A 25,327-nucleotide genomic window follows, 5' to 3' on the forward strand; every position below is an offset into this window, starting at 1 on the left:
TCTCATATAGTCTCATCCCGCTTAAATCCCGGATTATCACGAAATTGATGAGAACTAGATTGTTCTGGTGGAAAAGTATCGTTCGAAGATCTTAAATTATCAGCATTATCATAAATTTCATACGATTGTCGAGTCTGTGTCCTTCTTTTTTCTGCTAAAATTGTTGATCGCCTCCGTTCAAAGGTATTAAACGCACTTTTCGGCATTTGTGAGGACATGCGTTGTGATAAACCTGTAAAAATAGACGAAAGATACTCGAAAAATGTAATAAATAAAATATAAAAATATAATATCAAATATGATAATTGATCCCTCGCACTGATCTAGGAGTGTATGTATAATTGCTGTTTTTGTATAAAATTTTAAATGACTTAAAATATAAAATGCACGCTATACTATACATTATACATGCACTATCCAAATGTATTATCTTTGTGTTTAAGATGTAATATATGAACGTAAAATTATAAGCAGAGTTAATACATGTTAAAATGATTTTAAAAAATTGAAAACTAAATTAAATACTTATTGTTAGTAATAAAACCAACGTCAATTATTAACTGTAATAATAAATAAATTTTATAATGTTTTTATCTTTATCTTTATCCTTATCGGGGATTAAATTTATAATATATAAAAAGTAAACATATTTTGCTACAATATTCAAGTTATATTTCAAAATTCACTGTCAATGAAAATCTATAGTGTACGTAACTTAAATTAGAATTTTAGTTGTGAATTTTGGAACACAACCCCAATATATTTAATTTTTCAATCTTCCTATTTTATTTTTTCTAACTTTTATTATCTTTTGTTTATTAATTATCTTCAGTTATTACTTCACGTTTATTTTAACTTTAAAAAAACAATTACGTTTCTGCTACACTATCTTTTTCGAAAACGTGAACATAAGCAGGAAATAAGAATTTAATTTACTATTATACAACATTGCTTTATAAAAGCTCTTTGAAGCATAAAATCGAAACAATATTGCTATGTCTGTTGCTTATCCGCGATATTTAATATATAGTCGAATTTTCGTATTTAACTCTACATATTTCCTTTTATTTTTGTTTCTTCTCTTGCGATACTGGCCCAATTTCATTTCATGTTTAATATTTAAACAAGTAAACAATAATACACAAAGCACAATTTCAAACAACAATTAAGAGCAATTATACCTGAACTTGGATCACGAAGCTTTCGTCGAAACAACTTTTCAAAGTTTCCCAATATCTTCAATGATCTCTTCGAATTTCTCGGTAATTCATGTATATTTCGCTTGCTAAGAGAAGTTACGGTACTTCGTCTAAGTTCAAATATCACGTCGTCCTCCGCCATACGTTGAAGTATCTGTGCTATCTTATCAGCATGTTTTTCGAAAACGCTGTCTTCCGAAGAAGTTATCTGATAATAAGAAGAAGAAACGATAGAGACACTATAGGCATTTTCCAGCAAAGATACTATATAATACAGTGAATCATTTCATCTTTGTTTAACATAGGCAAATAACAAAGATGTGATATTACACTGTCTGACTATATCTGAATTGCTGAAAACCCTATAATCATAGAAAGAAAATTCAATTTTTAATTTCTTTATCTCATCCTTTCAAAATAAACTTGTATTTGTATTTCTAAAAGTTTTCAATAAACTTACTTAAAGAAAATCATAGAGTTAATCTAATTTATTTTTTACTATATGTATTTATGATGGATGATGTGATTATAGAAGAAAGGCTTCTATTATGAGATACCAAGTTCATTTTAAATGCTAGAAGTTTATGGACAGAATTTTTAAAAATAATAAGTCATTTTGAAGAGAATTTAATAAGCTTTAAGACAATGTTAAAATTTAATTTAAATTCCATTTTTTTTTTAAATTAAAGAAATGTAAAAAGTGAGCAAATCGCAAAGAAAAAAATTGTGCTCTTAATATAAGATTCCCCGAAAAATCAATAGTAAAACGCAAAAAAAAATTTTAGTATTGTAACTAAAAAACTTTATTTAATGTTTCTTAAATACAAATACAGTCAGGGTGCGCGAAAAATGAGTATGCAATACTATATATACCCAGAACTCGTCTTCGGGTAGTTGGAATCAAATATCGCAGAAATAGGCACTCGACGTTCACTCCGATTGTCCTTTTTATTATTGTATTGGGTCATCTAAAAACCGCGGATACTTTTTAGATGACCCAATACAATAACATTTATACTTTAGCAACGATTTTCACTATGATATGGGAGCATAGGTTATTTCACATTAGAAATATCCTGGATATCTCATATTACGATTTCCACGCCCTACGATTTTACGATCATCAAATCTAATTTCTGTAATTAAGCAATTCAACATATTCCGTATTTTTCTATTAGTATGACTTTACTCTACATGAAGAATTTATTGCCAAATATTTATTTATTAAATAATAAATAATGTTTAAAGGCTCATCTCAATGAAACTTGAAGACATCCAAATTCTAAAATCTTTTTTTTTACAATGACTACAGGCATGACCTAATAATGAATTTTCTACTAAATAGGTTTCAATCCAAGAACAATAAATTCATGGTGGAACCAATAGATAGCATCTATTAGTTTAGCAGAAACGCCGTTATCTTATATTATGCCTATCTCATAATAAGAGACTTTCCTCTATAATTTATCTTTTACTATATGTATTTACGAAGGAAATAAGAAAGGCGTTTTATATTGGTGGATGTTCTTTTCTTTTTTAATATTACCTTAGTACAAGAAGGAAGTTTCGTATTAGCAAGTACATGAGAAAACGTATCGAATCGATGAAATAACATAGCGCAGAACTGGATACCTAATATACTGACAAATGCGACGATAAATAAGCATCCTATCGGTTCAAGTCTTAAATATTCTTTTGTTAAATGTACCTATACAAAATTGACACATGTAATTTTAATTATTTATATGAGCTTATAGTTTTAATGGTTATATTAGGTGTAGTAAAAAGAAATCCATTATTTTTCCAATAGATGGCTTTAGTAATCTGTATCTCGTCTACGCGTGTTTTCTTTTTACTATTTAATAAAATAATTAATTATTTTATTAAATAGTAGCGTAATTTCTTTTTACTACACCTAATATAATAATTTAATTACCAAATTATTAAATTTAAGCAATACTTAGAAATAACTTTAGAAATAAACAAGTTGAATTATTTCTATTTATTGAATTATAACATTATTGTAAAATGTAATAATTGTATAATAATATGTAAAATTATTGTTAACGAAACATTTAAAAGATTATTATTATTATACATTTACCTCATTTTTTTCTGAGTAGTATGTAATATTGTACTTCATTCCAAGTGGCCATTGCAAATGCAGTCTATCTTTGTTTAACTGCATAAGGAACACAATTAGTACAAATAAAGCATTTAGCATGAAGAATTTTGATAAATATGCATCACGACAGTTGATCAGTTCTTGAGTTATTTTGTTCTAAAAAGAATATATAAAAATAAGGAAAAAAGAGAGGAAGAAAAATAGAATAAAAAAAAATATTAAAATATCTTGATAACAGTAAAATTATCTCACTGTTATTTTAGAATATATGTATATGGAACTTGGATAGCTATTCTTCAATGTTCAACATCATGTAATCACAAATAAATAAATAAATAAATATATATATATATATATCATATTCTTTTGTCACATATTATATTCTTATTGTTCTATGTTTGTTATTATTTCATTCAATAAACTTGTGAAGCAAAGATGGATATTTATCCTTTTCATACATTTTGAATAATATTTTATAACGTATATATGTATTGCTCAGATTGATTAATCATGTTTGCGCGGCGCATGTTGTGTGTGTGTGTGTGTTAAAAATATGGTTATGTGCATATCAAAAGTACATAACAATAAATTACTTTTACTTTGCCTATTTTCATTTCTTTTTTGCAGAATAAGGATAAATCCAACTCACTTGACTCTCTTCATCGCTTTCAATAGGTTGCAAATATTTTCCAATCAGATCTTTCCAAAATTCTTCTTCATCGTTTGACAGAAAATCCACCACACCTCTTCGCAGTCTTTCATCTTGAAGCCAGTAAGGGCTAATGAGAAAACTAGATCGATCCTGACTTGAGGTTGCTGATTCCTGTGTTAAAATGTCACTTTCATCATCGTCATCCTTGTAGAGGACATTTTCTTGATCACTTTTATCAGTCATGTGTTGTAACTCGATTCCTTCATGTATTTCTTCTTTTCTTGTCTCTTCCATTGGAAAATATCTTGGAAATGCATTAATATTAGAAGATTGGGTAACGTCATTAGTTTCTATGTTTACTGCATGTAATCTATAATCATCAATAATTATTATTATATATCTGTATTGCAGAATACAAATTTTAGAAATAAAAAAGACAAATAATTATATGCATATCTTGAATCTGTCATGGTAAAATAAAAATAATTGTTACAATGAAAAAAAATTAATAAAAGTTGAATGTAATAATGATTCTCGATGACTGAATTTCATAATAATAATTGTAAATAATATCCATCAAACCTGTCCAATAAGTTCAGACGTTTGTTAATCTGTTGTATAGACTCGTTAATTTCATTTAATCGGTTTTCTTCATAACTAATTCCTGAATGAACGCAGCAGACGCATTTGAAAAGGTTCCCCAAGGAAAATTCTAATGTACCTTTTTCATTTTTGTTTTGCTTATTCCTTTGTTGTATCATGAATCCGGATATAGTACCGATTGCTGTAGATCTCTGTTCATCTTGAGGAGCCTATTGTCATAATTATAATGTAATCATTTTTCAAAGTTTCTTTGTGTGTGTGCATGTGTGCGCGCATGCGTGCAGAGAAAGGCAAAAATATGATAATGAAATAATCTGTTAGTTTTCCATTAATGTATAGTTTTTGCTATGATTTAAATCAAAATTAAAAGACAGCAAACTTACGACATTCAGTTTTTTCGAATCACGCGTGCCCCAAGTAACATTATGTACGTTGAAAACGGAAAAGATGGTTAACAACATATACATGGATGGTACAGTAATGTAATAAATAACACCACACAATAAGCAAGTTGCTTCTTGAGGGTGTAATAGACCAGCTATTGTCATTTGACACGCGACAATGAAGAAGAGAAGACTGCTGGGTGCGAGCCATCCATCTTCGGCGATTTGTAACATAATTCCTACCAGAACGACTATCATCACTAATCCATATATAGCACTGATAATCTCGGCTACAAATAACTGCAAATCCATGACAGTAATGTACTATGGATAGATGTATGTGTGCGGTAATGTTGTTTAATTCAATAATATTAGTTTACAAAAAAATATTCTTTTTTTCAATTACTTTGGACTGGACTATGTGTCTCTTATAGATTTTTGAATGTCACAAACAAAAAAATTTTAGCACATCAGATTTCTAAAATAATTGACGTTTAATATATAAAAAATGATTTTTTGGCGATATTTGACATTTTTTTATAAAGAAAGTGAACGTTAATCATAAATATATTCTTCCCCATATGTTCATCCCCTCTAAAATTTTTTTTTATTTCAATACCTTATTTTTTGGCTATGTTATAAAGGATTAAAGATAAGAGCTATTTCGAATCTGAAGACTCCAGCAGCGTATTTGTATGTAGATTAATTTTTTAAAATTACATTTTAATAATTGTACCTTAACACTTTTATGCACAGAATTATGAGACTAATCCATTGGTGGTTAATGAAAAAAACATAGTTGCTTTAAAAAAAAATGCAATTTATAATATGCAACTATATATCTTTTTTTATAAAACAACTCTCTCTCTCTCTCTCCTCCCTACCTCCCTCCCTCCCTCCCTCTCTCTTTCTCCAAAATATCCTCGAAATTTCTATTACTTTTTTAAAGATATTATTCAAATTCTATACCTGTATACGTTCCCTGCAAATAAAACAAACTCCGATAAATATGCCAATTGGGATTAGATTGTACCAAAAACTGGTCCAATTGTCGATATGAAACGCGGCGACGAACGCGCCAACCAGCATCAAAAATATCGTACCTGGTCCTAGGATTGTACTCCCTATAATAATACTTCATGATTTAATAAGTTATTAAAATATTATTATTATATACATACCCATTAGAATCCACTGGTAAGCAATGTACAGCCACGAGATATCATTATTCACCTTTCTCGTCTCTTTAGCAGTAATCAACAAGTCGAAAATATTTGCGACAGTGGAGGGAATCCATCTTCGTCGTTGTATGTAAAAATCTTTAAAGTGTTCTGGTGCATGTGTATAAGCATCACTTGCTGCCGAATATTCAACCTGATAAAAAAAGAATTAATTTTAGAATTATATATGCTATATTCTTATATACACGAAGTATATATGTATAGTTCGATTAGATTCAGTTAAATATTTTTATAATATATAATAATGATGCATAAGACTGATAAAAATACATTTTTCTTTCAACAAATTGCTTTTTCCAAGAGACTATGAATGACTAGAAATTGTAAAATATGATTATAAAATCACAATTCTAATCTGCTACTATAAAATAATACAAATATTAAAAAAAATATAATCAAATATATATATAGGCTATAAGAGCATTAACAGTGCAGAAATTGGTGCGCAAATTTCTATCTAATTGACCAATAATGTCTACATAAAATATAAATATAAATATATAATAGTTATTTGTACCATCTTATTCGAACGTTAAGATAGTACAGACAATTATTGTATATTTATATTTTATGTAGACATTATTGATCACAATTAGATTAAAATTTGCGTAACAATTTCCGCGCTGTGTTAATGCTCTTATAACGATATATTTGATCATATTTTTTAATTTCAAGAACTCGATTAACACTTAAAATTTTATATTTGTAAATATTTAAATTTGAACAAAAATTCCAAAGAATATTAATAAATGCTTAAGATTTTTACTGTATTTTATCTTTTATATGCAGATACTTTAAGGGGAAAATCTTTTAAATGTAATAATCTAATTCAATTTTTATTTGTCCAAAAAAAGATTCTAAATAATAAATAAATAAAAAACTTTTTATTAATCGTAAGAAAAATAATTAGATATTATAGCGTAAGTTTTAGATATGATACTGATTATCTATCAAATTACTAAAAACTAGCAAGTTACTCCGATTCAATACAGTTCTTCCAAAAATTGAATATTCTGTGCTATATATGTACACACATTAAATTTGAATTTTTTTTATTTAATATTAAATTAGATAAATTAAATAATGTTATATTTCTTTATTGAGAAATGTGATATATTTTTTTTAAATATAACACTGTGGCACTTTAGTTACAATTTAAATCCTATGAAGGATCTCTGTAGTTTTGATATACTACTAATTGCTAAAGCTTGGTTGCACCAACGTCACTTTGACCTTAAGCGAGATTTAAAACTTTATCTGTCTCGTTTTAAAACCAAAGAGACAGAAAGAGTTTTAAGCCTCGCTTAAGACCAAAGTAACGTTGATGCAATTGGACCTAAATGCAATATATTTTGGATATATCATGGTATTCTAAATAGTTTAGGATGACTCTTACCCGGGAACCCACTTGGAGAAGCAACGTACATAGCCATCGATCCTCACCTTGATCATATTGAATATAATGCCTGGCTTCGGTAGATTTGGTAGCATATTTTGCCATCACATTGGGTTGTTTTAACGCTTTTGCTCTAAAAAGCGAAAAACATCCAGGACTGCATAGAACACAACCGATCGTATGTTCTGTAGATTTTTGCAACCAATGACCAATAGCGTATTCGAATTTTTGAAACCAAACCATTGGACCTATAACGAACAGTAAAACGCTTAAAAGCCTAAAATAAAGTAATCTCTTTACTGTACAAGAATTCTGTCTCTATATTAGAAAAATTAAAAATTTCAAACCGTTTGTTTAATAATATAAAAATAAAATTTTTCTCCGTCTATTTCTTTGTCTGTCAATTTTATTAGAAAAAACTGATTCCCTGTGATTTCTCAGATCCTAATCACAGTTAAAATAACTATAACAGCATACACATTCTCTCTATAATAACTTGTTGCAACTCGCATACCTGATCCGATCGGATGTATTCGACCACACGCAGCACCAAGATCTCTATCTTTTTTCATCAAATCCACCAAAACTTTAACAGCACCCGGTCGAAAATCAATATCTCCGTCCAATGTAAGAATGTACGTGTTCTCGGCAATAGCATCTTTTCGATCCGTATCGATTGATAGTCCCATTAGACGATAACCCAAAAGATAATACATATACATGACCTTAAAAAATTGAAGTGTTTCTCAGAGCTTTTTTCCGAAATTTTAAACATACATTTTTTTCATTTCTTTCTAATAATTTTGTATTTGTATTTACAATATATTTATATATTTATTATCTTCAATTCAATTATTACATATATTTTATACACACACATATATATACATATACGTATATAGAGGAAAGCTGCCTATTATGAGAAAGATGCCTAAAATGAGATAGTTGCGTTTCTGTTAAACTAATAAACGCTATCTATTGATTCCATGGATTTATTATTCTTGGATTGAAAACCATTTAGTGGAAAATTCATTATTAGAGCATGCTTGTAGTCGTTATAAAAAAAGATTTCAGAATTTAGATGTCTTCAAGTTCCGTTGAGATGAGCCTTTAAACCTTGTTTATTATTTTATAAGTAAATATTTGGCGATAAATTCTTTATGTAGTGAGAGTCATACTAATAAAAAAATACGGGATATGTTGGATTGCTTAATTATAGAAATTAGATTTGATGATTGTAAAACTGTAAGACGTAGAACCCAGCAAACGAGAATGGAATAAAATGAATTGGAATTTTTTTCTATCCAAATACGTATTTTAAATAGCGAATACTTTTTTTTTATTTAATAAGATGCAATTGGATTCAATTAGATTCAATTGGATGCAATTGGATTGAAAAACTGCATTTCCTATTCAAAATTTTGAATTGAATAGTATTCACAATTGTGTGTGCACAGAAAAAGCTAATATTATTTTTAGATTGAAAGGCATAGAGATATGTTCCATGCAATTCCTATAAATGAATAAAAATGCATTCAGAATTGAAAAGTATTCATTTTAACAGTCGTGAATCAATATTTCTGAAAATTTGAATCCATTTCAATTCATTTCAATCTATTCTCGTTTGCTGGGAAATTATAATATGAAATACCCAGGGTATTTCCAATATGAAATAACCTATGCTTCTGTGTCATAGTGAAAATCCTTGATAAAGTATAAATGTGATTGTACAATAATTAAAAGGACAACCGAAATGAACATCGATTGCCTGTTTCTACAATGCTTGGTTCTAACTACTTGAAAACGAGTTCTAAGTACAACGCATTATATGCTCATTTTGCGCGCACACTGGTTGTTTGTTTGTATTTTAGAAACATTAAATAAAGTTTTTTAATTGCAATAGATACTGATGTACTTTGCGTTTTATTGTCGATTTCTCTGGGCATCTCATATTAGAAGCACAATTTTTTGACTTTGCGATTCGTTCACTTTTTACATTTCTTTAATTAAAAAAAAAAAAGAATTTGAATTAAATTTTACACAACATTATCTTAAAGCTTATTAAATTCCCTTCAAAATGACCTATTATTTTTTTTAATTTTGCCCATTTTTAGCATTTACACAAAACTTGATATTTCATAATATGGGCCTTTCCTCTATATATATTGTTTATACATATATGCGCGCACATTTAATCTTTTTTTTTTAGAAAAAAATCTTAATGTGCAAATGGTTATTTCTCATACTTGACTCCATCGTTTCCTATGTCTAATCTTGTTTTTATCCTTCAGATGAACTATTAAATTAGTTTTTCCTGGCAACGTCCATACAAGACGACCTCCATAAGGCGTTGGATATTTAGTAGGCGGTGAAAAACGCATGCATAAGTTCTCCACGTTTTTTTGAACCGTGTCCACCAACGTAATTACATATTGATTAACTTGCGTCTCATTTTCATCATGATTGCACAAACCAATGCAGCCATGCATACAACAAAATGCGTCGTCGAAAAAAATGTGCGCTGATATCAAAAGCACAATGTTCATTCAACAAACGTATTTAATAACTTTTTTTTAGTTTATATTTATTCATTAAATTTTTCGAAAATTGTATGAAGTTTTTAATAGGGTTCTTTTAGAAATAAAAATAATAGGATATACCAGGTGTACAAGTATGAAGTGCGGATTTGAGACAACGGTGGACCAATGCAGTGTGTAGTATAAAGATTTGACGTATATGCCATTTTGTTGTGCCATCACAAGTGTGAAACGCGCATAAGTGATAAGTTGAAAAAGTGTTTGCATAGTATTGTTTTCCTGTGTTCAATATGTCGAAATTTCTGCCAAATAAAGAGCATTCGCGGACAGCATTAATTTTTTGTTTTCATTTGAAAAAAATTGCTGCTGAATCATATTGATTACTTCGAGAAGCTTATGATGAACATGCTCCATCGCAAGATACGTGTGAACGATGGTTTCGGCGTTTCAAAAGTGGTGATTTCGATGTTGCAGACAAGGAACACGGAAAACCGTCAAAAAGGTACGAAGATGTAGAATTGCAAGCATTGTTGGACGAAGACGATTTACAAACACAAAAACAATTCGCAGAGCAATTATGCGTTAGTCAACAAGCTGTTTCCAATCGCCTACGAGAGATGGGAAAGATTCAGAAGGTCGGCAGATGGATACCACATGAATTGAACGAGAGGCAGATGGAGAAGCGCAAAAACACATTTTGCTCGAACGATACAAAAGAAAATCGTTCTTACATCGTATCGTTACTGGGGATGAAAAGTGGATATATTTTGAAAATCCCAAGCGCAAAAAATCATGGGTAAACCCAGGCGCACCATCCACATCGACCGCAAGACCGAATCGCTTTGACAGGAAAACGATGCTTTGTGTTTGGTGGGACCAGAAAGGTGTGATCTATTATGAGCTATTAAAGCCTGCTGAAACGGTTAATATCAAACGCTATAAACAACAATTGATCAATTTGAACCGTTCGTTACTCGAAAAACGACCAGAATATCGAAAAAGGCAACACAAGATTATTTTTCTCCATGACAATGCTCCATCACATACGGCAAAACCGGTTCGCGACACGTTGGAAGCACTCAACTGGAAAGTGCTAGCCCATGTGGCTTACTCACCAGACTTGGCTCCTTCCGATTACCACTTGTTTGCATCGATGGGTCATGCACTTGCTGAGCAGCGTTTTGGTTCGTACGAAGATGTGAAAAAATGGCTCGATGAATGGTTCGCGGCAAAAGGGGAAGATTTTTACTGGCGTGGTATCCATAAATTATCCGAAAGATGGGAAAAATGTGTAACTACAATAGCAATGAAGCATACTTTGAATAAACCACTTTTCATCATTCTTCCGAATTAACGTGTTTTTTTTTAATCCGCATTTCATACTTGTACACCTGGTATATATAAATGTCTAACAAGATCGATATTTAAAAGATATTAGGAATTCAAACAGAGAAGTTATCAGATAAAAGAAGAAATCAGAAAAGAAAAGAGAAAAAGAGACTAAATTACACATCTAGATAATTAAATTGGAATGTCAAAATTAAAAGTACTATATCCATTATAATTTTTTAAAAAGTAAATTTCGTTAATTACCCATGTAATGTTTTGTTAAAAAAAAATTTGTGACTTAATTTATATTATTAAATATTATATATAATTCCTTTTAATCTTTTAATTATACTTGTCTGTACGTCTTACTTTCTAATTCATAATAATCTTCAATTTGAATTTTGTAATATTTCTGTGTGACGCGTATTGCACATTGATCTTTATCCAATCGTAGAATACTGCCCACTAAATGATTCATCTCGCTCTTCTCTTCGTGCCACATTGTAGCGCACGCGTAAATTTTTGCAATTCGATCTTTACGCTTATTAACTGCTGTTATATTAGCATCAATTGAATCATCTTGGTTAAAATCTTGTTCGATTCTTCCAGCATCTAAGCTAATATCGATAACTTCAAGTCTCAGGTCATTCTGAAATTCCAATTAATTATAACAATAAATATAATTGCGATAATAAATCAACAAAATAAGAGTTTAACTCTTTACTGGAAGTTGAGCATCTTTAATTTCCCCTTCATGATTTTGTTCGATATTTTCATTCTGCATTCTTTTATTTAAAGCTAAGCATTGATCAATCATGAGTGAATCATAAGTAATCGTAGAGAAGATCCTTTCTGCTAATGCTAGTCTTTCGTTTTCAGTGGTCCACAAGTGTATCGTGATCCATATCTGTGACATGAACCATGTCAGCCAGAGCCAAGTATACCAACTAGAAAGAAATTCGTTCCAATTTCCAAAGAGGAAATCCTCAAAGAAAAGATAATCCGGGGTAACATTACAAAAGACACAGATGTCTTTTTTTCTGGCGATGCACAATGTCACAATCAAACATACTAGTCCTAAGCTAACTAGATTTGTTGGAAACGCGAAACCAAATCGGTGCATATGGGTTCTGTAAGCGAATTTACCTGAAAAAAATAAAAATTGAAATCAAAAGCACTCTTGAACTTATTCAAAGAAAATGCACATATACAAGAGTTAAAATATTTAAATTAAGTTAAAATATTAAAATCTTTTCGATAAGCCAAAGTAAAATGATTAATCAGAAAATTTTAAGTTGAATCTTCTCATGATGCAAATGTTTAAAAGACATTGCGAAAAATAAGTAAAATGAGCAAAAAACTATAATAAAAACTATAATAAACTGCATCATTCCATTCCTTAAAAATATCTTTTAAATATTGCTCACAATTAGTTATTTTTGGATTTGCAAAGCTTTCCTCTTATAAGATAAAGAACTTTAGTATAAGATTTTTAATGTAAGTATGTATGTATGTATATATATATATATATATATATATATATATATATACATGTATATATGTATATGTTTGACTGTCTTGACTTACAAGCTTGATACATCGTCATAGTGCAAACAGCTTGAATCGCAAAAATATAAAGAGGTGTAGGGAAATTGCGGTAGGTGAATTGTGGTGAGAAGAAGTTTTTGGCATCTATTCCTTCGCGTATGTTAATAACGAAAGCTCCTGTGATAAAAATGAATATCCTCCAAATTGAAACATATCCTTGTACGACATGCTGACCTGGTTGAAGATCTTCTTTCGCACGGGATAAGAATCGCACTAAACCTATTTTAATTGGAAGATGATTTGTTTTTTCGATATTTTTATATTGATATATCGCTGCATTTTATATTCAACCCAATTGTGCTGCGTAACAATTCCGATTAGCTTGGAAATAAATCAAATCAGTTTCTAGTAAAAACTCGCCATAAAATGTAAGTTATGAATATACATTTATCAAAATTTATAAGATAAAACTCTCTCTCTCTCTCTCTCTTTCTCTCTCATCCCCCCTCCCTCTTCCTCCTTTTACACGAGGCAACACATTTGAAATTATTTATATATACAGTGTCCGATTTTAATTGACTCTTAAATACTCTTGGACAATACATTTTAGAGGTAAGTGCTTTAGACAAAAGTTTTGTGACTTCGAGGGGGAGATGATGGTATCATTAATTTGACCTTGGATAGTCTTGTCAAGATCAGAACAAGGATACTTTAAATTTTTTAAATAGAACCTCCACTTTTTAATATTCTTGTAGTACACCTAGAGAGCTTTCCAAAACACTATAATAAAATATTTTTTCATAAAATACTTTTTGAGTTATAAGGCTTAAAAGTACGTAAGGCTTTAAAGTAAGTAAGGCTTAAGTTACAGTATACTGTAACTTTCTGGTGGTTAAAATGGAATAAATACCTTGTATATATATATGTATATATGATCGATACATACCAACGTTGCTGTGAGTCGGTACAAAGTTGCTCCACCAGCGACTTGAACATAACGCAAGAGCAATGGGAGTAATCCACATCAATGTTTTATCAACGTCGTGCTCGATAGTAAGAATCAAAGGCCACAACATCCCGCTGATTTGGGCGATCAATGCCAGTGCATCAAAAATTTTTAGTAATCTTAATTTAATTGCTGATATATTACGGCTCTCTTCATTTCGCGAAAGTAGATCTATTAAATATTAACAATTTAAATTGTATTTAATGTATTTATATGACAAGTCAAATTTTTTTCGGAATCATATGATATGTAGTAGAAACAAAAATTTTTACCGTTGTAATTTTTAATAGAGTTTCGATAACTAGCGTAGTAACGGTAAGTTAAAGCAAAATGTTTCAAAATTGAAAATGTCGAGAAGATGATTGCTATTGGAACCTTCTAATTTTTAGGGCCTGTATACATAGTCAGATCTTATATTTAAGACGGTCTTAAGATATACATATAGTCTTAAGATATCATGGACCAATGAGAAAGCCATATTATCATCTTAGGTCATTAATAAGATAATCTTAAAATAAGAAACTATGAATACTGGCCCAGGACTTCGTAAATTAATTATGCGCACTTACTCAACAATCCCGGTATGAAACATAGGCAACAGAAGATCGCGGCACCTTGCACTGCACCGATTTCTGGTAGAATGATAAAAGTTAACAATACTAAACCGAGCGTGTGAAGAGTATCTATCAAGATCATGAGTAAAACATTCCATTTCTTTGGCATCCTTGGTTTTCTTTTGAATAGATAGTGCCACAAGGTGTTTAACATTCCGATACATTCCGGTATGAGATATATGAAAATCAAACACCATGTCCATTTTATACGGCCATCTTGCGCATATTCGGTAAAAAGCTCTTCTAATTCTAAGGAATATTCAAGAATTTTAGAGTATAAAAGAATATATCCGATAAGAAGGAAAGATCTTCCTTTTCTCTTCTCATGAAGTAGTTAACATAATATAATTAATAATAAAACATAATTTTTTACGTATTAACGTGATTACTAATATAATAATGTGATAAATAAATGATAAGAAAATAGTATATCCTCGATATTTTATTACAAATTTTTATAAACTATCTTTTCAACTTGATTCTCTCAGCAGGATTCTTTTAACTATTTAATCCTTTCAATTACAAATATCAATTCCCATATCTCTCTTTAGAATTAATTAATTTAACTTTTTTAATTAATTTAAATTTTCATTTAATTAACTTTTTAATTCGATTCGATATTTTAATTCGATTTAATATTTTAGTAAAACTTTGACAATTGTTTGAAATCCTATATTTTAATATTTCGTATGTGCGCAATTTGCGCCTCTGCAAATGTTTTTAAAATTTTAAAACTTATACAAGACTAAATTTGAAAAATTGTACACTTTTGGATAAAAGGAATGCAAATATTTGTACTTTTCAATTTGTCTTGTAACGTAAATTTTCAATTTAAATTCAAATTTTGAATTCTCTTTAAATTCAAATTTTACCTTCATTATGATTACAAAAGGGCAACGATTGATTTTTCCGTAATTGTGCGATGGCCAATAGAACAAATAACTTAGATACGATACCGCTACAAAAAACGATAGCAAATAATAATCCATAAATGAATATCTTTAGGATCCAAATGACGATTTCGAAAAATCTGTTATTTTGCATAGATCCACTTTCTGAAGGAGGATAACATTCGAACACGTCCCATGGTGGAACGTCCTGCAAACTGAAAAGCACGAGATCTGAGCTCAGTATTTTCAGCATTTTATTTACTATTTATTTATTATTATCTCATCTTTCACTATTATCTCTTTTTCATATTTGTTTCCTTATTCTATTTTAATCCTTCCTACATTTCTTTTTATCATTTTGTAGTTAATACACTTGTTTATTTTGCAAAAAAAATCACTCACTTTCACAAAAACAAAACATTTATTTATTGTCACTTCAAATCTTCAATCTACTTTTTTATAGAATATAAAATTATAGAATATAAAATTACACCTAATTTAATAGATAATTTCAAGAAGAAAATGCTCTATATATATATATATGTATATATATATATATATATATATATATATATATATATACATACGAGGACAAATCAATAAGTACCCATATTTCAAGACAGGCGACGTTACTGATGTAAGTTGGCATCATCATCATGTACTACCATCTTTCGAACGATGCCATACAAAATTTCAGAATGATTCATGCAATAGTCTTGATTTGACAGCAATTCGTAGTGAGCATGTTTGATGTTTTCTGATACAATGGAAAAAGAGCAATATCGATCCGTAATTCATTTCTTATTTTTGGATGGAAAAACGTGTGAAGAAATAAAAACGAAGTTTTGCCGTCTATGGGAACTCTTCACCATCTATGACAACCGTCAAATATTGGTTCAACGAATTCAAACGTGATCGTTTGTCTGTTTTTTATGAGGAGCGCCCAGACTGTCCGGTAGACGTGATTACTGAGGAAATCCTCAGTTGAAAAAGTCCACGACATGATTTTTGCTGATCGCCGAACGAAAATGCATGAAGTAGCAGAAGCCGTAGGCGTGTCGTACAGAACGGCATTCAATATTTTGCATGATAACTTGGAAATGAAAAAGTTGTCGGCCCGATAGGTGCCGCGATCAGAACAATGCACCGGCTCACTCCTCCGCAATCAAATTGATCGAATTGCGCTACGAATTGCTGCCGCATCCATCGTACTCTTCGGATTTAGCTCCCTGTGATTTCTTCTTGTTTCCAAATTTGAAAAAATGGCTCGGTGGAAAGAAATTCACGTCAAATGAGGAGGTCATCGCCGAAACAAAGGCCTATTTTGTAGAGTTCGACAATAAGTTCATATTTTTCTGAGGGGTTAAAAAAATGGCAGAAGTGTTAGGAAAAGTGTATCCTCCTAAAAGGGGATTACGTTGAAAAATAAAAAAAATTTTTGTAGAAAGCTTGCGTCTTCATTACTAACACGAGTACTTATTGCCCTCGTGTGTGTATATATATATTGGGTGTGGGAAAAAGTTCGTGGTGTTTTTCCCACTAGATGACATTAAATGCTCAGCACTTGGTAACTACTAATTGCATCGACAACATGCGTTTAAAAAATGACATTTCAATTTTTGATTTGAGTCGAAAAAGATTGAAGTGATCGGTGAAGTGGATCAAAAGTTATTTTATTTTGAAAATGGAAATAAATAAGGAAAAAATTCGCTACATTTTGCAGTATTGCTACGATAAAAGCAAGAACGCTGCACAGGCCTGTGAAAAAATTATGCTATTTACGATGAAGATACTCTATCAAAATTAGCAGCACGGAAATGGTTCGCTCGTTTTCGTACTGGAAATTTCGATGTGAAAGATGAACCTCGCTCCAGTCGACCAATCACTGAAAAGTTCGATGAAAACATGGAAAAAGTCGAGCGTGATAAGCATGTGAGCACTGTGGAGATTGTCAGGGAACTATCGATCACAAAATAGTTTTAAATCATTTACACAAAGCTGGATACAAAAAGAAGCTCGATGTTTTTCCTCACGAGTTGAATGTTAAGAACATGATGGATCGAATTAACATTTGCGATATACTACTGAAACGGAATGAAATTGAGCCATTTCTGAAGAGAATGATAACTGGTAATGAAAAATGGATCACGTACGACAATCGAACTCGCAAAAGATCGTGGATAAAGGAAGGAGAAAGGCACAAGCAATCGCAAAACCTGGATTGACGACGAAGAAGGTGATGTTGTGTGTGTGATGAAATTGGAAGGGAATCGTTCATCATGAGTTGTTATCACCCGATCAAACAATTAATTCCGAACTCTACTGTGAACAACTGAAGAAATTACAACAAGCAATTGAAAGGAAGCGGCCAGAATTAATCAATAAGAGGTCGTCTTCCATCACGACAACGCTCGACCACACACATCTTTGATAACTCGGCAAAAATTGCGAGAGCTGGCTGGCAAGTCTTAATACATCCACCGTATAGTCCTGACATAGCACCCTCAGACTATCATTTGTTTAGGTCTCTGCAGAACTCTCTTAATGATGTAAAGCTGGCTTCAAAAGAGGCCTGTGAAAATCACTTGAAGCAGTTTTTCGACCACAGAAGTTCTATCGCGATAGGATTATGGCTCTGCCCCAAAAATGGCAAAATATTATTGAAAATAATGGAGCATATTTGGTTTAAATAAATTGATTTTAATACTCTAAGAAAAATTTTGACTTGAATTTTACTAAAAAACTGCCACGAACTTTTTCCTACACCCAATATATAATATATAATATATAGTATTTTCTTTTTGATTTATTATTATAAAATATAATACATTATAATTATTGAAATTATATATACGCACGCACGCACGTACACAGGATATCCTATTTTAAATGATCCAGCCCAATATCTCGAAAACTGAACTAGACAAAAATGTTTCAGACAAAAGTTGTTTGGCTCGAAAAGGGATATAAAATGGTGTCACTGATTTGACCTTGGATAGTTCTTTGAAGATCACGTGAAGGTTGCCTTCAATTTTTTAAATGGAACCCCCTACTTCTCATTACATATTCTTATAGCTCGTCTCGAGAGCTCCCCAAAACACTATAATAAAATAATTTTTAGTACTTTTCGAGTTATAAGGCTTGAAAGTTATAATATTGCCGGCATCAACATTACGCAAGGTGTCCGACCGATGGCTAAAACTTCTTGAATGGTGTTCAGGATCATGTCCTGAATAATATTTGTTAAAATCAAGGTCACTGGAAATTATTTCTCTTATTTTCATTTTTACATAAAAATGAATTTTCAGTGCAAAAATGAAAATAAGAGAAACAATCACCAATGATCCTTAATCTTAACAAATGTTATTCAGGACATGATCCTGAACGACATTCAAGAGGTATAAGCCATCGGTCGAACATCTTACGTAATGCTAATGTCAGCGGTACTGTAATTTAAAAAATACTTCATGCAAAATTATTTTATTATAGTGTTCTGGAAGCTCTCAAGATGAGCTATAAGAATATGTAATAAGAAATAGAGGGTTCCATTTAAAAAATTGAAAACAACCTTCACGTGACTTTCAAAGAACTATCCAAGGTCAAATCAATGATACCATCTTATATGCCCAAACAACTTTAGTCTGAAACATTTTTGTCGATTGGGTTTAGTTTTCGAGATATTCGACTGGATCATTAAAAATGAGACACTCTATATATACCGGGTGTTTCAGACCACCTGTATAACCCTTTTATCTTCACATAAGATCCAATTGTAAAAATTCTGACAAAAATTGTAGAATTTAAGATCTATTTACTATACTTATCAGTTTGATAAGAACTTTAGATGGCGTCGCCGAGGTCAGGTCAAGGTCATGTCGATTTTTTTAAATGAAACACCCAACTTTTTATTCCAGTATCTAATAGATATCGAGAACTTTTCGAAACACTGAAATAAAATTATTTTTCATTGAGTATTTTTTAAAACTGAACATTTTTACGATTGAACCTTATCCTACGAAGATAAAAGGTTCGGATGGTTCGAAACATCCGGTGTGTGTGTATGTGTGTTGCGTGTGCGTGTGTATATATGAATATACATATATTATATATGTATATATATATATATATATTAGGTGTAGTAAAAAGAAATCCATTATTTTTCCAATAGATGGCTTTAGTAATCTGTCTACGCGTAATACAGATTACTAAAGCCATCTATTGGAAAAATAATGGATTTCTTTTTACTACACCTAATATATACATATATATATAGGATGGCATGAATATACGGCCCCATTCGTCTCGAGCAGGTAGAGTGGACTAAACTGAATAGAAAAGTCCTTTACCATTTTGTAATGCTCGCAATAATTAACGAGATATTAACGTTTAAAGATAGCCGAATATGCACGTCCTCCCGACCTATTATTGCCGAAAGTACGGCCCACCGAGCGCGTGGGCCGCGAGGAGCGGGACTTACCATCGTGAGCATCTAAGCTCAAACGGCGCGGCGCGCCTGCTAGGCTATTCCCGCTCCTTGTACCTTCGACAATAGTAAGTCGAGCGGACGCGCGTATTTTCGAAAACAAAAATCCATTTTCTTATCTGGCATCCCTTTTTTTAATAATCGAACAATTCATTGTTACAGATTGTTCTTGTTCCAAAAACTTTGTTCAAAAAGTTCAAAAAGACAATTGCGTAAGTCGAACGGAGAAATCGAGAAAAATAAAATCAGTTTTTTCAATGTTGGGAAGAACCGATAATGGTTCTAGATACACACTGCAGAATTATCTTTTATAAGATTAGAACAACTGAAAATATAAAATTCTGCGTTGGAATAAGAAGAGTGTATCTTTAACTTTTGATCAGAGCGTTCGTTTGTTGAAAAATGGTTTTTTTATTTTGAAGAAAATGTTTTTGGAATAAGATAATATCGGCTTTGGAACAATATAGAACAAACTCAGAATAATCTGGAACAATTGTCAAAATTTTAATTTTCAAAAAAAGGAGGGCTAACTTTACATACATCAGGTAGAGCGACTAAACTGAGTCGAAAAGTCCTCTACTATTTTGCAATTTTCGTAATAGTTAACAAGATATTTTTTATTAAAAATCACTGAATATTGGTTTTCAATAAATTTTTTATTCAGATACTATGAACTTTACAGAAAAACAGTAAGAGACAAAAATTGTTTATTTTCTTCTCGTAAAGTTCTGAGAATTTTTTCAGAATTTTTTAATAATTTTTTAATATCGTATTTTCTCATGTTTATAAAAATAAGAAAATGCAGTACTAAAAAGATCATTAAAAATTCTAAAAAAATTTGTAGAATTCTATATATGAAGAGAAAATAAATAATTTTTTTCTCTTGCTGTTGTTCTGTAAAGTTGATAGTATTTGAGAAAAAAATTATTAAAAACTAATATTCAGCAATTTTTAATATCTAAACTGTTAACTATTGCGAAAATTGTAAAATGGTAGAGGACTTTTTATCCCAGTTTAGTCAGCTCTACCTGCCCATGAGTATTGTCGGATGAATTACGAGACACTCCGTATATACATATATGTATATATCTTTAAACAAATCATAATGTAATATATGACTTTGTATATGGAATAAACGTAATTGAAAACAATTTCTTTCTCTTAAAATATAACTTTAGAAAAATGTAAAAACAAAACTAATGCATTTACGCGTTAAAAAAATAAAAACTGAGAACTCGTAAAACGATTTGTAATGTAAATAAGAATGGTAAACTTTTCTATACGAATCAGTATTGCAATTTTTTACTGTTTCTCTCTTTCCTCCCTCTCTATATTTATTTATTCTAAATTCATTAAAATTCATTCTATTTCACTTATATTTAGACAAATGTTTCAGACAATATCGAAAACTCTAAATTAAATTCATACCTCTCATCTTCAGTTTCCTCGTCTTCAGAGCTACTGTAGTCATAGTAATTGTCAAAGACACTTATCCTTGGTTCGTTTTCTCGATTTATTGACAACATACTTGCAAATTTCGTGACAGCTTACGATCGCGACAACCAACGAAATTAATATATTATGCTTATTGAACGGTGTAATTTTTAGATGCGTCATCGATTGACACAGTATTATCATCGGTACCACGATAAGACTAGATAAGATTTATAATTGGAACCAATTCGAAAAGTGGAGTACATCTTTCCAAATACGCTTGCCATTTAAATATACTGTAGTTATATTATGGCGTAGTTATGTAGTTATATTATATTCAAGTCATTTAACAAGCTTCGATATAAATTTTCAGAAACGAGAATGTATATTTAATGTACATTATAGATGAAGCAGAATATATATTTTTATAACGTATATTATAGATGAGCAGAATATATATTTAATATATATTATAGATGAAGTCGCATGTATATTTTATAATATATATTATAGACGAGCAGAATATTTTTTATAAATATTCATGCGGAAAAATGTTCTGGATCTGTATATATATTTTTCTATACTTATTTAGTTCCATAGGCAACATACATAAATTCATATTTTAACATTAATGTTATCATTAATGTTAACTTCTAAGAACAAAACTTTCATCATATTATATTGAAAAAAATAACACTTGCATGACATGACTATATATTGGAAACCAAGTAGTAAGAAAATAGTATGTATATACCCTCTCTAATATATACCCCATCTTTTTAACTTCTCGCACCCATCATATATATGCGTTTACTTTGTGATGCCAATAACACCGCAAGCAAGACGAGCACCAGCATTGCCAGTAGTTTTTGATAACTCATGGCCACCCTGGCCCAAATCATCAGGATCAGCATGAACCTGAAATATGAGGAAAATAAATAAGTTTTTAATATATATATGAAATAAGTACAAAAAGAAAGAAAAATAAATTAACAATTCTTTAATCATATGATTTTACAATCAACTATAAATTATTTGTGTCAGACGTCTTTAATAAAAATCAGCATTTTAATTTTAACATACTAATGTACTTAGGTATATAATATATACTTAATATAAATATATTTAATATAAATATATACTTAAAATATATTAAATATATACGTCTTTTATAACATATTTTTAAAAATGTACAAATTATATTAACTTTTAAAGCCATTACTAATGTTAAAGAGTAAAAATCTCATTAAAATGAGTCATGGATTAAAATCTGATAAAGTACAAGTTAAACGAGATTTATAAATCTAATATACCACAAGAGTTCGTCCGATGACACTGTGCGTTCCACTGAGCTGAATCAGAGCATCGGTGATATTAACTTTTGCGATACCATCAGTACCAGCTTCTACGTTTCCTAAATCTCCAACATGACGCACACTGTCATTTGGACCACCATGATCTTTTCCTAGTGGATTGAAATGAGCGCCTGCACTCGTGCAACCTGTAAAAATAGAAAAGATAAAGCACTACTTAATGTTTTGAATTTATTCTTAAAAATAGTACAATAAAAAAATAATTATAATTTACGCCATTTCTTTTTAATTGCTAGTTATATATTCATTCAACAATAAATTGATATTTTTTTCTGCTCAAAGAGAGACAAGAATATTTTAATATACAATATATATAAATTGTTAAAATAAAATATTTAAATATTAAATTATCACTTAAATAAACAATTAAAAATACTGACCTCTTGTAACAAATTAAATTTGAGTAGTGTATGATATATTTTCATTACTTAATATTATAAGTAAAAAGTTAACTTCAGGTCAAAGTTTTTTAAATGATTAAATAAACATATTTGAAAACAGTAGTAACAATTTAGAAATTATAATAAGAAAAATATCAAAAAAAAGTTAGCTTGAAACTTAGCTCCTGCTGATTCATTGCAGCCATCTTAGATTGTGACATAAAAAACAAGAAAAATAATATATAAAGAAAATTCTTACAAACACTAAATTAAAATGTATTTTTAAAACAACATATACTATAGATAGAATAGATTTATAAAATATACAGAAATTCCATTGTATTACAATAATCTATAAATAACCATATATTATTGAAATTAAATTATGCTTACTCAGATAACGATATAACAAGCTACATGACAGCTGTCGAATTGATATAAATATGATTTTATTCTATTATGAGGAGTTTTCAGTTAATTTTACGAGTGTACTCTAATCAAATGCAAACATTGTTTTATTGAAAAATATTTCCATTTTGATGTTTACTTTTTGCAAGAATTTTCAATACATATTTTCTCACTTTTGACGTCATCTAAACATAGTGGTTCAGAAGATCAAAACTTGTAACTAAAAAGATATAAACAAATACTAAGACATCATATATGTCTACTGTTCACTCTGGCTCTTATTTGCAGCAAGTAAATAGATATTCGCTTTTCTTAGTGCTGAGCATGTCTCTAGAGCCATATCAGATATTCTTTCTTAACTAACTCGTTATAAACTTTATCAAAGTCACAAATAAGATAAGTTTGATAAAAACGTTATAATTTCAAACTTTTATCAATTCTGGGAAATTTCATCATAATTTTGAATGACAAACCAACAAATTTTTGTTGAGAAAAATTACAGACTCAAAGACATGTAAATTATATATTTTAACATTCTACTTCTTATTTTTACATTTTACAAATTATTTTATTGGCTACTAAATATCTAAAGATAAATTTAAGGAAGCCTTAAATATAAAGTCTGACATTAATGTCTATAAATATAGACATTAATATCTGAATTATGTTATATACAAAAATTTGACTAGTTTTAAATGACTAACCAGCAAATCTGTTGCGAAATTATTAAGAAAGGAAAATTACAAATTCAAAGATATATAAATTAGATTTCAAATTAATTTTAAATTATGTAATGTCTCAGATATGCCATGTAACATCTGAGTACTCTTATCAAATCTGACTCAAATGTACCATTGGTGTTGTCGCCAAATTCATGAACGTGAAAACCATGTAGGCCTTTCTGCAAGCCGGAAACTTGTCCAGATACCTTGACTGTATTTGAACCTTCCTATAATGCAAATTGAGCTTTTATTTTAGTAAGAAAAATGCAAGTAAATATTTTCAGAAATCAAAGTACTATTAACAATTATTAAATGTCATAAAATAAAATTTCCTATCCAGAAGAAATGATGTTCTGACAAATTAAAGAATATAAAAATTATCATGGAACAATTCAGGCAAAAATGTATATCAATTAAGTAAAAAATGGATATATTAGCATAAACAAAAATACTATTGTATCATATCATGTAATACATGAAAAAAATCTTTATTTTTTAAGTTTGCAGTTTAAGCAGTTAAGACATAAGCAGATATCTTTTGAAAAAATATAGCGATTGAGTTAAAAATTTCCACGAGATTGTCACGCTTACGCAGTGAAGAGATGAAGGAAAATTAGAAAAGAACAGAATTTACCGTTTGTTCAAAATACACGGTCCCTTTAACAGGCTCTCCCTGAAGGACACAGACGGCCTTGATCGTCATTATATCACAAATAGTATTCTTAGCTATTTAAGCTTGCCCGAATGAATTGTTGACAACGTTGATCAACGTTGACGACAGACTACACGATAACTCACAAGAATTAAATAATCAAACTGCTGAATCACGTCGGCTGATACGCAAAACTTGGCGAATTTAAAATGATAACATGGCCGACAAATTCGCTTGATCATATGCGCTTTGACACCGAGCGTAATTGGTGGAAAAGGGGTGATGGGAGTAAATTTATCCCTATAACTGATCTTTCATCAATCAGTGATCAATGCCAAAGTGCCTCAGTGTC

General features: G+C 30.1%; 2 protein-coding genes across 3 annotated transcripts; both read right to left on the reverse strand.

Moving 5' to 3' along the window:
- Position 1: 1 nt before the first annotated feature.
- On the reverse strand, positions 2-21,552 carry LOC105154781 (chitin synthase chs-2). 2 transcript variants are annotated; one of them, XM_087415175.1, is made up of 19 exons: positions 21,435-21,552; positions 15,506-15,738; positions 14,589-14,882; positions 13,960-14,190; positions 13,053-13,292; positions 12,190-12,611; positions 11,835-12,114; positions 9,846-10,120; positions 8,114-8,324; positions 7,600-7,847; positions 6,144-6,336; positions 5,932-6,086; positions 4,963-5,262; positions 4,559-4,788; positions 3,974-4,346; positions 3,304-3,480; positions 2,746-2,907; positions 1,182-1,407; positions 2-232 (listed from the first exon to the last, which is right to left on the reverse strand). In XM_087415175.1, exons 1-19 carry the CDS (start codon positions 21,530-21,532, stop codon positions 3-5), a joined length of 4,578 nt encoding a protein of 1,525 aa, XP_087271301.1. In that variant the 5' UTR covers positions 21,533-21,552; the 3' UTR covers position 2. The 2 variants fall into 2 exon arrangements, with proteins under 2 accessions (XP_087271301.1, XP_087271300.1); XM_087415174.1 differs by lacking the exon at positions 21,435-21,552 and having other exon boundaries at positions 3,974-4,280; positions 15,506-15,938.
- Sod1 (superoxide dismutase 1) lies at positions 21,496-25,313 on the reverse strand. The gene is made up of 4 exons (XM_087415184.1): positions 24,958-25,313; positions 24,454-24,550; positions 22,754-22,941; positions 21,496-22,358 (listed from the first exon to the last, which is right to left on the reverse strand). The coding sequence occupies exons 1-4, from the start codon at positions 25,024-25,026 to the stop codon at positions 22,251-22,253; spliced, it is 462 nt and encodes a 153-aa protein (XP_087271310.1). The 5' UTR covers positions 25,027-25,313; the 3' UTR covers positions 21,496-22,250.
- Positions 25,314-25,327: the final 14 nt, after the last annotated feature.

Source organism: Acromyrmex echinatior, chromosome 17 (assembly GCF_024713525.1).
Source record: "Acromyrmex echinatior isolate Ae372 chromosome 17, ASM2471352v2, whole genome shotgun sequence".
In the NCBI taxonomy this organism is placed as follows: domain Eukaryota; kingdom Metazoa; phylum Arthropoda; class Insecta; order Hymenoptera; family Formicidae; genus Acromyrmex; species Acromyrmex echinatior.

Excerpts from the sequence above, each read along its gene's own strand:
- LOC105154781 (XM_087415175.1), bottom strand. The coding sequence starts at position 21,532 with ATGTTGTCAATAAATCGAGAAAACGAACCAAGGATAAGTGTCTTTGAC. Across the intron at positions 6,087-6,143 it reads TTACCAGTGGATTCTAATGG|GGAGTACAATCCTAGGACCA; the intron begins GTATGTATATAA and ends GTATTATTATAG. Across the intron at positions 2,908-3,303 it reads ACTACTCAGAAAAAAATGAG|GTACATTTAACAAAAGAATA; the intron begins GTAAATGTATAA and ends AATTTTGTATAG.
- Sod1 (XM_087415184.1), bottom strand. The coding sequence starts at position 25,026 with ATGACGATCAAGGCCGTCTGTGTCCTTCAGGGAGAGCCTGTTAAAGGG. Across the intron at positions 22,942-24,453 it reads ATTTGGCGACAACACCAATG|GTTGCACGAGTGCAGGCGCT; the intron begins GTACATTTGAGT and ends CTATTTTTACAG. Across the intron at positions 22,359-22,753 it reads TCATCGGACGAACTCTTGTG|GTTCATGCTGATCCTGATGA; the intron begins GTATATTAGATT and ends CTCATATTTCAG.